The sequence below is a fragment of the Melanotaenia boesemani genome, chromosome 19 (genome assembly GCF_017639745.1).
Source record: "Melanotaenia boesemani isolate fMelBoe1 chromosome 19, fMelBoe1.pri, whole genome shotgun sequence".
NCBI classification, from domain to species: Eukaryota; Metazoa; Chordata; class Actinopteri; order Atheriniformes; family Melanotaeniidae; genus Melanotaenia; species Melanotaenia boesemani.
The window spans coordinates 1,833,255-1,847,415 of record NC_055700.1 but is presented as its reverse complement, the minus strand read 5'-3'; the positions used below and the strand labels follow the sequence as shown (position 1 = coordinate 1,847,415).

General features: G+C 46.1%; 2 protein-coding genes across 4 annotated transcripts; one reads left to right on the top strand and one right to left on the bottom strand.

Annotated features, from left to right (window-relative positions):
• Nucleotides 1-427: 427 nt before the first annotated feature.
• On the bottom strand, nucleotides 428-6,129 carry mzt2b (mitotic spindle organizing protein 2B). 3 transcript variants are annotated; one of them, XM_041971031.1, is made up of 5 exons: nucleotides 6,035-6,129; nucleotides 5,696-5,873; nucleotides 5,453-5,613; nucleotides 4,632-4,769; nucleotides 428-1,233 (listed from the first exon to the last, which is right to left on the bottom strand). In XM_041971031.1, exons 2-5 carry the CDS (start codon nucleotides 5,869-5,871, stop codon nucleotides 1,097-1,099), a joined length of 612 nt encoding a protein of 203 aa, XP_041826965.1. In that variant the 5' UTR covers nucleotides 5,872-5,873; nucleotides 6,035-6,129; the 3' UTR covers nucleotides 428-1,096. The 3 variants fall into 3 exon arrangements, with proteins under 3 accessions (XP_041826965.1, XP_041826966.1, XP_041826967.1); XM_041971032.1 differs by lacking the exon at nucleotides 4,632-4,769 and having other exon boundaries at nucleotides 428-1,236; XM_041971033.1 differs by lacking the exon at nucleotides 4,632-4,769.
• Nucleotides 6,130-7,040: 911 nt separating this feature from the next.
• On the top strand, nucleotides 7,041-14,075 carry trim23 (tripartite motif containing 23). Its single transcript, XM_041969460.1, has 11 exons — nucleotides 7,041-7,165; nucleotides 7,735-7,897; nucleotides 9,554-9,675; nucleotides 9,750-10,028; nucleotides 10,099-10,281; nucleotides 10,362-10,577; nucleotides 10,671-10,805; nucleotides 10,890-11,019; nucleotides 11,107-11,217; nucleotides 12,640-12,764; nucleotides 12,845-14,075. The coding sequence occupies exons 1-11, from the start codon at nucleotides 7,067-7,069 to the stop codon at nucleotides 13,022-13,024; spliced, it is 1,743 nt and encodes a 580-aa protein (XP_041825394.1). The 5' UTR covers nucleotides 7,041-7,066; the 3' UTR covers nucleotides 13,025-14,075.
• Nucleotides 14,076-14,161: the final 86 nt, after the last annotated feature.

Below are 14,161 nucleotides of genomic sequence, written 5' to 3'. Positions count from 1 at the left end.
AGCAGGACAGAGGAGGATGTGGCTAAACTGTCCCACTCCATGAGTCAGCTCATTTTGGAAACAGGCTGCTCCATTCAAAGTGCACGAGGACGAGGTTTCTCAGGTCCTTCCTACCTGCCGGCCGCTGTCAGATCCTACAATCTGCCCTGCTCATCAGGTCTGAACACGACACGATCTGTAAACATCCCTCTTACTGCACAGTCCTTCACATGCTTTTCATTCTTCTGATATTTGCACTATGTATATACTGCTTTTCTTTTGCCCTCTTATTTATTTATAATTCCTTTCAGTGCTGCAACCCTGTGAGTTTCCCCATGTGGGATTAAAAAAATATTCTTATCTTAAATGGAAGATCCAGTCCACCTCCTGAGCCACAGCCTGCAGACAGCTTTTCAGCTAATGAAAGAAAAGCTCAGAAATCTGTAAATGTTGCTTTTTATTCAGTTTAATAATATTTTAACATTTATACTTAAACACATTTATTATTTTCAGTAAAAAATATTTTCCAGTGTTATTTGTTTGACCAACTGTGTCAAAAGGCTTTCATCACTTCTCTTACACCTGCAGGAGGAGGAGGAAGAGGAGGAGGAAGAGGAGATTTTAACACACAGAAAACAAGCAACCATGCCGATCCTGAGGAAAACAGCCTCGCCAGTGGAGACGCCACAACCTTTAAACCAGATAATTACAGGATTCATAGATGAATTATACAAATAATCTGAATAAGACTCGACACACATCTGCAGAGAAATCATGTCCATCCTCAGGTCTGATGTTACTTGTGAGGTTTTCCCAGAAATTCTTCCATTTAGAAGCTCAAGCAGAGGAAAAAGCTTCTTTCTTTGCAGCAGTTTTCCTAAACTGAGCTCTTTAACATTGTTTGTTCATCTAAACCAGAGCTCATCAACTCCGGAAGTATCTGCTGTAAATACTAAATGTTATCTGTGCTGTTACATGGGGAAATTCTGGAGAAGGAAGAGGCGACCGTCACTCCAAACACAAGGCACATGAACCCAGAAAACAAAGAAAAGGAAAGATGCGTTCACTGATATTTGCAACTTCTGTAAAGCAGAGCTTTAAACCAGCTGCAGAGTCTTCATGTGGAGTTGATCTGTGAGGAGGAGCTGCTGCTGCCCGAGCTCTTAGTCTTCTGCCCCCTGGTGGCGCTGGGCTGCCGCTGCACCTTCTGGCTGGAAACCTCTCGGCTCTTCTCACCAGCTTTACTTCTCACTGCTGCTGCAAAGCAAGAACAAGAGATGTTTCCAACAGCTCTGACTGTAGAGACGAGCGTTGCTTCACAGGTTCCAAGCAGAGCAGAACTCATGGAGGTGGAAATGGTGACAACAAGGGCAGATATGATCCAGACAGGGGTGTGAAACTCTGGTCCTCAAGGGTCACAACCCTGCAGGCTTTAGTTGATTCCCTGCTCCAACACACCTGATTTAAATAAATGGATCAAACGGCTTCTTGACAACTTCTTCACAATGACCCATTCATTTTAGTCAGGCGTGTTGGAGCAGGGAAACAACAAAAACCTGCAGGATAGCAGCCATCGAGGACCAGAGTTTGACACCGTGCTCAAGAATAAACACGCCACACTTCACCAAGAAGCATAAAGTGGTGAGAAAGACAACAAAACGCTGTCCTCAGCGTTAAACTTTACAGAAAGATGCTTCAGCGTTGTTACAGACCCTGCAATATGGATCATGTCATAAAAGAATAACCAGACTGGATATAAAAAGAAAATGGAAGTCTTTGATTTCATCTTTACAAACACATTTATTAGATTTTTTTCTTTGTAATAATATAAAACACCAATCCAAAAAAGGTTGTAAACTGTAAATAAATACAGAATTCAATGATTTTCAAATCCCATCAGATCATATTTTATCCCCAGTAGAAGATAAATAACATCAGGTGATGAAACTGAGACACCCCAAGTGGAGAAGTTCACGTATCTCGGGGTCTTGTTCACAAGTGAGGGAAGGACACCGTGCCGAACATCACCCTGGAACTACTTTTTACACCGTGTTGAACATCACCCTGGAACTACTTTTTACATCGTGTTGAACATCACCCTGGAACTACTTTTTACACCGTGCTGAACATCACCCTGGAACTACTTTTTCCACCATGCCGAACATCACCCTGGAACTACTTTTTCCACCGTGTTGAACATCACCCTGGAACTACTTTTTACACCGTGTTGAACATCACCCTGGAACTACTTTTTCCACCGTGCCGAACATCACCCTGGAACTACTTTTTCCACCGTGCCGAACATCACCCTGGAACTACTTTTTCCACCGTGTTGAACATCACCCTGGAACTACTTTTTACATCGTACTGAACACCACCCTGGAACTACTTTTTACACCGTGCTGAACATCACCCTGGAACTACTTTTTCCACCGTGTTGAACATCACCCTGGAACTACTTTTTCCACCGTGTTGAACATCACCCTGGAACTACTTTTTCCACCGTGTTGAACATCACCCTGGAACTACTTTTTCCACCGTGCCGAACATCACCCTGGAACTACTTTTTCCACCGTGCCGAACATCACCCTGGAACTACTTTTTCTACCGTGCCGAACATCACCCTGGAACTACTTTTTCCACCGTGTTGAACATCACCCTGGAACTACTTTTTACACCGTGTTGAACATCACCCTGGAACTACTTTTTACACCGTGTTGAACATCACCCTGGAACTACTTTTTACACCGTGCTGAACATCACCCTGGAACTACTTTTTACACCGTGCTGAACATCACCCTGGAACTACTTTTTACACCGTGTTGAACATCACCCTGGAACTACTTTTTACACCGTGCTGAACATCACCCTGGAACTACTTTTTACACCGTGTTGAACATCACCCTGGAACTACTTTTTACATCGTGTTGAACATCACCCTGGAACTACTTTTTACACCGTGTTGAACATCACCCTGGAACTACTTTTTCCACCGTGCCGAACATCACCCTGGAACTACTTTTTCCACCGTGTCGAACATCACCCTGGAACTACTTTTTACACCGTGTTGAACATCACCCTGGAACTACTTTTTACACCGTGTTGAACATCACCCTGGAACTACTTTTTACACCGTGTTGAACATCACCCTGGAACTACTTTTTCCACCGTGCCGAACATCACCCTGGAACTACTTTTTCCACCATGTTGAACATCACCCTGGAACTACTTTTTACACCGTGCTGAACATCACCCTGGAACTACTTTTTACATCGTGCTGAACATCACCCTGGAACTACTTTTTATACCGTGCTGAACATCACCCTGGAACTACTTTTTACACCGTGCTGAACATCACCCTGGAACTACTTTTTACACCGTGCTGAACATCACCCTGGAACTACTTTTTACACCATGCTGAACATCACCCTGGAACTACTTTTTCCACCATGCTGAACATCACCCTGGAACTACTTTTTACACCGTGCTGAACATCACCCTGGAACTACTTTTTACATCGTGCTGAACACCACCCTGGAACTACTTTTTACACCGTGCTGAACATCACCCTGGAACTACTTTTTACACCGTGCTGAACATCACCCTGGAACTACTTTGTCCACCGTGTTGAACATCACCCTGGAACTACTTTTTCCACCGTGTTGAACATCACCCTGGAACTACTTTTTCCACCGTGCTGAACATCACCCTGGAACTACTTTTTCCACCGTGTTGAACATCACCCTGGAACTACTTTTTACACCATGATGAACACCACCCTGGAACTACTTTTTCCACTGTGTTGAACATCACCCTGGAACTACTTTTTCCACTGTGCTGAACATCACCCTGGAACTACTTTTTACACTGTGCTGAACATCACCCTGGAACTACTTTTTACACCGTGCTGAACACCACCCTGGAACTACTTTTTCCACCGTGTTGAACATCACCCTGGAACTACTTTTTACACCGTGCTGAACATCACCCTGGAACTACTTTTTACACCGTGTTGAACATCACCCTGGAACTACTTTTTACACCGTGCTGAACATCACCCTGGAACTACTTTTTACACCGTGCTGAACATCACCCTGGAACTACTTTTTACACCGTGCTGAACATAACCCTGGAACTACTTTTTCCAGACGTGTGCTGCATCAGATTCACTATCAGCTCATGTTTTCCATCACATGTAAAATGTCTGTTTCATCATCTGATATGTTGTTTATCTTCTACTGAGAATAAAATATGACCTGGTGAGAACGCCTGTTGCTCAGCTTCTTATTTAAAGGAGCGACATTTTAAATTGATATTTTATTGTGACCAAACTGCTGCTTTCCACATCATCAGTCATTAAATGTTTCTCTGAATTCTCACTTAAGAGAATCCATGTTGCACAGAGTACTTTAATGATTCCTTTTAACTTTCTAGCCACTTTTAAAACAAAAAAAAAAGAAAAAAACTGCACAAATAGAATTCAGAAGAATATGAAAACACACACATGCATGTACACACATACATGCACACAGTTTCCACTCAGCAGAACCATGAAACAGGACGTCCAGCTTCAGGAAACACAAAAAGACAAGCGGGGGACAGACGGAAGCGTGTGTGTTGTGGGGTGGGGGTGGGGGGTGCAGACAGGGGACCTGGAGTGTGAGGAGAGCTAGCATCTTGGGGGCCGTAGACCACAATCTTAGTGTTGACCCTTGTGGCTCTTGGGCCCGACACTGAGGGGGAGGCTGCAGCTGGTTTAGGGCTCTTTCCCGAAGCCAAAGAGTCTTCTTCTTCAGGAAACAAGTGGGGAAGGAGGAAAAGAAAGAGTTTATGTGGGAAAGGAGAGAAATTAGAAAGCAGTGTGACATGCACAGAGTGAGAATCAGCTTGGGTTATTATGGCTACGCTAGGCGGGGACAGGGAGAACCACCAGAAACAGCAGCATGGATGCAGTTTGAAAAGGAAGTTAGATTTAAATTCAGAAAGAAAAGAAATGAAAGCGTGATCATTGCGACCGTTTCTGGCCTGTTCTGTTTCTACTGTTCGGCCAACAGTAGATGGATCAACTGAAGGTTTTTAGCCCTGACTCTTCTTCTTCTTCTGTCCTCCAAATGTCCAGTTTCTGCCTCCATGTTGAGATATGCCAGGTTTCCAGCTCGCAGCCCTTTAGAATCACCTTGTTCCTGCTAACATCCTGTTTTCTGTCTGCCAGACTGTCTGCTCTTTGCTGTTTTGTCTTAATTAAAACTTTTTTAGATCTTAGGAATGCTGGAGAAATATTGGAAAGATTACAATAAAGTGAAATATAAAGAAGTGGGTTAGGACTTTTGCACAGTACCAACAATCAGTGGTCAGTTAGTAGAACCAGATAAATCTGCTAGATCTGGATGATGGAGCAGTGTGTTTGAGATCAAATTAAATTTCCAGTTGGACGGTGAGACAGGAGGACACCTCCCACTCTGCACACACTAACCTCTGGCCTCTGTGGGAACTGTGGTCATGCTCGTGGTGTGGGATGCTGCTGAAGACTCCCCCCCACAGCTTTCAGCAACTCTCTGGCCTGCACACATGGCCTTCAAAGTCTGAAAGACTGCCTGTGGGGCCACGTTCATCTTTAACAGGTCCAGTATGATCCTAGCAGAGCAAGAAGAGTGAAATCAGTGCATTCCTTCACATGCAGTGCGGTGTAGTTTCTGAAGATTGTTATTACACCCACTTAAAAACCTCTTGATCAACAGTGATGCCTGCAGCCTGAGTCAGCTCAAACAGCTCAGCCTCCTCAGCACTGAGGACTTTCTTCTTCTTCATGGCATATTTCTGAACGTTGGCTGTGACCATCAACGCTGGGGAGTCAGGAGCGGGGGGCACCGCCTGTTGTGGTTGTTGAGACATCACTAATGTCCAGAGAGGGGAGAAAAGAAATGTCATCAACCACATCCATCAGCACTACGTGTTACCCACCCAGAATAAAAACACGGTGAATTTCGACCTCCTCTTCTAATAGAAACACAGACGTGATCAGAAAACTATAAATAAAACCAGACAAACTTCCTACCGTTACAGCGGTAGTAACGAGCGATCAGATGGATGCTTTACCACAACAATACACCGCTGCTCTGTACCACGAGACGCGCCAAAACTACGTCATCACCACAAGACGCTCCGCATTGAATCATGGGATATGTAGTCATAATGTCTGACCTGACAACAGTTTATGGGTAAAAGATGGACACCAGTTTAAACAACTACTGAACTTTAACAGCTTAGATTGATCTCAACTGTTAGCTTTAGCTCAGATATTAAGCTAGCACAGTTACTGTAAATGTCTGTGATTTCTGGACGAAATGAACTAATTCTAAAAGTGGACATTAACCTTAATCTATTTGTGAATTCAGTGAGAGCATTGATGGACAAATGACTGAAATTACTACATTTTACAAATGACCACAGATGATAAAACAAGGGGCTGGAGAAAGGCCTTAATCTTATCTCGTTGACCTACAGAATGCAAACCAAAACTTTGACAACAAATATGTGCAAGACTGAACAAATTATCAAAACAGACATGAAGAATATTATGAATGACCACAGGAGAGAAGCAACACACACACACACACACACACACTGACATTTGACATTGCAGGAGAAGCTCATGGAGCTGCAGACTTTTGGGTCCCCGGGTTTGTGGGTTTGTGGCTGCAGTCTAATGAGCTTTTGAACAAAAGATTATTATTTGTTTCTTTTGATTATAGTTGGAGTTATTTTTGAACAAGCATCGTGCTTATAAAAAAAGTCATGTTAAAAACAGTCTAAATGTTTTTGTTTGTTGTGACGTTTCAACAAATGCTCGGGTTTACATTATTGCGCATGCGCTAAAACAGTACGTACATAAGAAAAAAATCATTTCTGTGTGCATGTTGAAATACAACTGCGAATGTCCGCTTCTCATTTGTAACTGTATTTGGTTTTGCGAGATTTCGACATCAACAACACACAACATCTATTTGCGCCAATGAGAAGGATACCGGAAGTAGCTGGGGGATTGTCCCCTGTGCGCCTGCGCACTCCTCTGCGGTATCGTCCAAGAATGGCCGCCGCTGCAGCAGGAATAAACAAGCAGGGCGCCGTGGCGACGATGGAGCCCTGTCTCCGACATGGAAGGGGGGCTACTGGGAACACCGTGAAGGTTGGAACAATGTCTCTAGAAATCTCTGACTGGATTATGATCATGTTGTTTGATTAGTTTTTATGATAATCGCCTTCATGACTCTGATGGGGATCCGATGCTGCTGCGTTAGCGTTGGTGGCGGTTGATGCTAAATCTAAATTTGACAATAGCTGCGTTCAAATGTTGTATAACAAGAAGATGATTTAGTTGTTTTAGAATTGTATTTCGTAGATGTGAGGAAACTGAAAAGCTGGAGTTTGTGCCTGCAGAGTGCAGCATGCTAACAGCTGAATCCTCCATCGCTAGCTCTGGATAACTGCAGCTGTTTGGAAGTACAGCTCAGAAATGGGGTTTAAAAGTCTGGATTGTGTTTTGCATTAGCTTAAGTGTCACGCTAAGAAAATGAAACAAAGGGTTAAAGAAGTCCAGGTGCCTGCAGCTTGTTGAGATGTTGTCACACTTTTCTTAGTGGACTTTCTTTCATCCCTCTGCATCAGGTCAGAATCTGCAGCCATAAAGTGTCTCATCCCTCTGACAGCAGGTGTCCCTTGCAGCCACAGCTGATCAGCTTGTGCTGTCCCCTGCAGGTGCTGGAGTGTGGAGTCTGTGAGGACGTCTTCTCTCTCCAAGGCGACAAGGTCCCTCGTCTTCTGCTCTGCGGTCACACCGTGTGCCATGATTGTCTCACCCGGCTGCCCCTCCATGGCAGAGCCGTCCGCTGCCCCTTCGACAGACAGGTCACTGAACTGGGTGAGTAACGGGGTTTCTATGGCAATAGTGATGTGAAACAGCAGGACACAGCTGCATCAGTTTTCATGTAGGCTTTCCAGGCTGAAGACAGCAGTCATGAAATTTATCTTTTTTGTTTTTTTACTTTACTGAGTCGTTCTGTTGTGCTGCTGTTGGGGATCGTTGTTGTTGCATGAGACAGTCTGACAAATGGACTAACAACTGACTCTAGAATACTTTGGTATCCAGATGAGTTGATGGTCCACTCAATAACAGCAAGGTGTCCAGGTCCTGTAGCTGCAGAACAAGCCCAGATCATCATCCCTCCACCACCATGCTGGACAAAGAGCGTCATTCACCAGTTTCTTCCCAGGAATCTTCTTAAATTTGTCATTAAGTTGTACTGAAGTTTTTTGTTTTATGAAACCTCTCAGTCAGATTCAGATTCATGTTTGTAGACGGTGAAGTAGTTTCCTCTTGGATTGGTAAACGCCAGTCTCTCGTGAGCTGAAAGGACGGAGCAGCTGGCCCGACTCTGCCGGTAAACACCCATAAAAAGTCACAGCTGACGGGCAAACAGACACAGAGCTGAGACAGACGAGGAAAAAGACAAACACAAAGAAAAAAGGATGAATTAATAATAAAAAAGATAAAGCTGTGCACTGAAGCCTAGTTTTCCTCATTTTTAAAATGGTAACTTGGTTATAAATAATCATACGGTGAGATTCAGGTTCTGTTAAAGCAGATTTATGTACAAACGGATAATTAAATGCTCCTAAAGTTGGACAGCAGCTTGCAGTCTGGTCCCATGAGCGCGTCGGGACGAACATCCCAGCGTTGTAGTGGCTAGAATAAGTTTTCATTGCACAGCCTACTGCAGCCTACTGTAGATTGTAAAGCGGATGACCTGCTGCGGCATCATTTTAAGATGCAGTGATGATGGAGACTCATGCATCTGATGAAATGAAACCTTTACGTGAGTCGGATATTTGGTCAAATTTGGTTGAAATAACATTTTCTTATTATATCGAACTGAAGAGCAGAAACCATCACATGTCGGCACTAAAATGTAAGAGTTCTCCTGAGTGTCCAAAGATTTTCATGAACAAACAGTCTTCTTGAAGAGTTTATTAGTAGCCCTTAGGAAGAAATGAGTTGGTGAGGGCGTGTGGGGAATGATGGTCTTTGTTTCAGGAGTTCAGATGTGGCTTTGCCAGCTTCAGCCCTGCTGCCATGTTGTTTTTTCTCCTGTCACTCTTCCCAACAAGCCTCACTGGTTCAGCCTTTTTCTAACTGGACTGTCATGAACATTTAACCTGCTGACTGAGGCCTGGAGAGTCTGAGACGGAGATCTGGGGGTTTTTAGTTTCTCTGATGGTCTAATTTTCCACATCCACTTCTGGGATTCATGAATAATTTTTCTCTCTGTTGAATGATGGACTCCAGAAAGTTTGGAAGTGACCTGATAATCCCTCCCAAACTCATTAAGCTGATGTTAAATGAGGTCAGAAATGGTCTGAGAAATCATTTTCCATCAACTTCTACGTAAAACTGGGAAAGTTGTCTCCTGATGGCCGTCAGGCTGCAGGTTTAACTCATTTATTACGTTGGATTTAGTTTTATTTTCAGCGTGTTCCAGGTAAATGTTCTGTTTTCTTCTTCTGGGCGTGTGTTTAGGAGACTCTGGCGTTTGGGGTCTAAAGAAGAACTTTGCCCTGCTTGAGCTGCTGGAGCGACTGCAGAATGGAGCCACCAACCAGTCAGGAATGGCCGACGATGCTCTGAAAGGGATGGGAGAAGTAAGGCAGCCAGGACTCTTGGACTCACGTCACCCTCGGTCCTGCTCGCATTCATCGTCTTTGTCTCCTTCCAGTGTATAATCCGGTGTGACGAGGACGAGAGCCACACGGCCTCCATGTACTGCACCGTGTGCGCCACCCACCTGTGCGCAGAGTGCTCCCAGCTCACCCACTCCACCCGCACGCTGGCCAAACACCGCCGGGTGCCGCTGGCCGACAAGCCCCATGAGAAGATGCTCTGCCCGCAGCACCAGGTCCACGCCATCGAGTTCGTCTGTCTGGAGGAGCCGTGCCAGTCTGGGCCGCTCATGTGCTGCGTGTGCAAGGAGTACGGCAAGCACCAGGGACATAAGGTAGGTGGACACGCGCTCCGTTAGAGATCTTCATCTGAGGCGGTCATGCATGGGTAAACTGTGTTTCCAGCACGCTCTCCTTGAGACTGAAGCCAACCAGATCCGTGCGTCCATCCTGGACATGGCCCACTGCATCCGCACCTTCACAGACGAGGTGTCCGAGTACTCCAGGAAGCTGGTGGGCATCGTGCAGCAAATCGAGGGCGGCGAGCAGATCGTGGAGGATGGCGTGGGCATGGCACACACGGAGCACGTAGGACACAGCTCTCTGACTTTAATGATGTTTTAATTTACTTTCTTCTGGCGTTAACATCTTTCCCCCGTGTTCCTCAGGTCCCGGGCACAGCTGAGAGTGCACGGTCCTGTGTCCGGGCTTACTTTGCAGACCTCCACGAGACGCTGTGTCGGCAGGAGGAGATGGCGCTGAGCGTGGTGGACGCTCACGTCCGGGAGAGGCTGATCTGGCTGCGGCAGCAGCAGGAGGACATGACCATCCTGCTGTCCCAGGTCTCCACCGCCTGCCTGCACTGCGAGAAAACTCTTCAGCAGGTGGGATTAACAGCCCTCCGCTCAGGGACTTCATCGCTGCGTTTAAGGAGGTTTTCCTTCAGCCTGACGTGTGTTGCTTCTCTCCTGATGTAGGATGACTGCAGAGTTGTGCTGGCAAAGCAGGAGATCAACTGTCTGCTGGAGACTCTCCAGAAGCAGCAGCACCAGTTCACGGAGCTGGCAGATCACATCCAGCTGGATGCCGGCATCCCCGTCACCTTCACTAAGGTACGCACCGTCCCTGCTCTCCGCCCTTCCAGGAATATGTCCCACACTAAGAGTTCAGCTTCGCTCCATCTGTTGTGTTTCCAGGACAACCGAGTCCACATCGGTCCAAAGATGGAGATCCGCGTTGTGACTCTCGGGCTGGACGGAGCTGGAAAAACCACCATCCTCTTCAAGCTGAAGCAGGATGAGTTCATGCAGCCCATCCCAACCATCGGTAAGGACGTTGGCATGGTTACGCATCGTCTCCAGATATCGTCAGTCATCATTATTCTAAACAGTTTATTTCTGACCCTTCTTCAAGGTTTCAATGTGGAGACGGTTGAATATAAGAACTTGAAATTCACCATCTGGGATGTCGGTGGGAAGCATAAACTCAGACCGCTCTGGAAACACTATTATCTCAACACTCAGGGTGAGTTGTTGGCTTTTCATGCTCTGGGTTTATTGTTCCGTGTCAGAGTTTTCATTCAGTCGCAGGCCCTCCCTCGCCATCGCCGAGCTGCATCACATCATCCCTGCTGGCGCGTCGTTGCTCTGGACCCGGGATTAGTTCTCCAGAACATTCAACATGAAGCAGGAGGGATGTGCAGTGAAGCTGGGAGTGTGTGTGCACATCTCTCCAGCGTTTTACAGCAGATTCTTTAAGGATTTTTAAATCTTGCTCTTAAATGTTTGCAAGAGAGCTTCAAATCTATTTTTCTTTAATAAACATTAACTGAACCTGAATGAGTGAACCGAAGCTTCAGCTTCAAACTCAGAAATTCTTTCTTTGAGGAGCACCAGTGGTTCCACACTTTGTCTCCATATCTGCTGAATGAGGAAGTTTCTGGATGTAAATGAGTCCAAACTGAACGATCAGCTGATGTAGAGCATGCAGGATTTATCATCAGCTGACTGGACTCCACACGTCTGATAAATACAAACATGATGAGTTTCATTCATACGATGGAGTTTAGAACAGTTTTTGGAGTCTGGTCCATCCCAGCCTGTTATGTAAGGCTGTGGTTCCCAATCTGGGGTCCTCCAAAGAGCATAAGGGGTCCCTGAGGCTTTGAACATTGTGATTAATGTCCACATGCTGTCCCTATTTTAAGAAAAAAAGTAGAGCCTATAGATTTATTTTAACTGTGGCTCTATGGAAGGAGACAGAACACATTACATATGGTGAGAATCTGACTTTTGAAAGCATAAAACCGAATATGCTTTCAGCCCGCGGTGGGGCAGGGGGTCCTCCTGACTGACCGGGCCTCTGCAGAGCTGAATGACATGTAGATGAAAGAATTCAGCCATTGGCTTCAGGTGGTGTGTTGGAGAAGGGACGTATCTAAACGCTGCAGGACAGCAGCTCTGGAGGGCTGGACTTGGGCACCCCTGCTCTAATCCAGACATGGAAACCTCCTCATGGTACTTTGGGTGAAGCTACATGTGCTTCATCCTCAGGGAAGCAGGATTATCTGAACTAGGATCTGAGTTTGGTGTCCGGGGATGGAATCACAGCTCACCGCTAAAGCCTCCAGTCAAACCATCAGCTGCTCCCAGCTGAGAAGAAAACAGCCAGATTTACCAGAAGTGAATAAAAAGGTTTAGTCCAACACGTCTGCAGGTTTATTGTCTTTCTTGTGTGTTGAGTCAAAGTAAAGAACATCAGATTTTACTGGAAACTGATATTTCTCATTACATTCTAAAAGATTCAGTTTGTCTGAAAAGTTGTTCCTGACTTGGACGTCCTGATGGCTTCCCGGCTGGGGAATGCCGCTGAAGACAGATGTGTGAGGTGGAATGTGTCTGTGATGATGACGTAGAACGCCATCTCTCCCTCCCTGGTCTGTTGCAGCGGTGGTGTTTGTGATTGACAGCTGCCACAGAGACCGGCTGATGGAGGCCCACAGCGAGCTGGCCAAACTACTGACGGAGAAGGAGCTGAGAGACGCCCTGCTGCTCATCTTTGCCAACAAGCAGGTACAGAAGCTCCTCCTCCCCCATCCCGTCCGGCCCGGTCTCGGCTCGGTCCCGAAGCTGAACACCAGTTTTGTTTGCAGGACGTTCCCGGCGCCGTGTCCGTGGAGGAGATGACGGAGCTGCTGAGCCTCCACAAGCTGTGCTGCGGGAGGAGCTGGCACATCCAGGGCTGCGACGCTCGCAGTGGAATGGGCCTCCACGAGGGGCTGGACTGGCTCTCCAGGCAGCTGGTGGCTGCCGGGGTCCTGGATGTCGCCTAAAGGCGCCAACCCAGATCCCAGTCTGAGTCCGGCTCATCAGGTCTCCAAAAACTTCCAGGGTTCAGCTGAAAGCCGGACCCTCATCTTTCCTTCTTTAGGCTCCATCGTGGCAAAGAGAAGAAAGATGTAAAAACTGCCTCTGGTTCCGTTACACCTGATCTGGACCCTCCTAACCTCAGACCAGAACCTGAACACTGCAGACCCCCCACAGGTCTAACATGTTGCTGTTTTCTTTGCTTCTAACCCTTTTCTCCGTGTTTATCTGGCCCTCCTGTAGCCGACTCTCCGGGTCTGCGCCCCGACTGTGTGGACTGTATTTACTCATCATAGCCTCCATATGTGAAGTAAACTCCATGGTGTAATTATCCCATCATCTCTTTAGCTTTAGCCTGTAAGCATCGGATAATCCTGAGAAAGGTTGGGACAGAAAGCTGTGGTTACCACCAAACCTTCAGATTTTGCCTTCTTTTCCAGCGGAAGCAGTAGCAGCTGACGTCTGATTGGCTGTCCAGGTTTTGTGTGCAGTTTTTCTTTATTTGGCGTGTGAAGGTATTTAAAGACGCGGCTGGGCTGGAGCTGTGGTCTGAAGTGTTTTCTGTTACAAACCGTTTACTGAGCTTATTTATCAGCAGGAATGTGGACGTTTCCGGCTCGCAGCATCTGCATCACCTTTCATGTGGAAACAAATGAAGCATCTGCTGTTCCTAAAAGCATATTAACCTCACTGCTAAGGAACATTTCCAGTATCTTATCTAACTGGAGTGTTTAAAGCTGGCCGTTTGACGGGCCGTCAGAGAAAATGTGAAGCGTGGAGGAACGTTAACCCCAACACTGACACTTGTCTTGTCATTGAGGAAACATTTCAGTGTGATCTTTATTCATTGCTATGTAATGTTTATTATTGGTTTATGTATAAAATGCACGTGTGAAAAGCCTTTCCACAGCGACACCTGGAAGCACAGAGCGAGTGGAAGCCTTTGTTACGTGTGGACTTGACGGCGCTTTTGTAAATGACATGATGTGATGCTGTAAAATAAACGACTTGATCTCATTTTTCTGGCTCAACTTCGTCTTTCGTCTCTGAACTCGATGCTTTTTTCCAGCCAGCTCATCAACAGACTGAACATTTTATTTCTG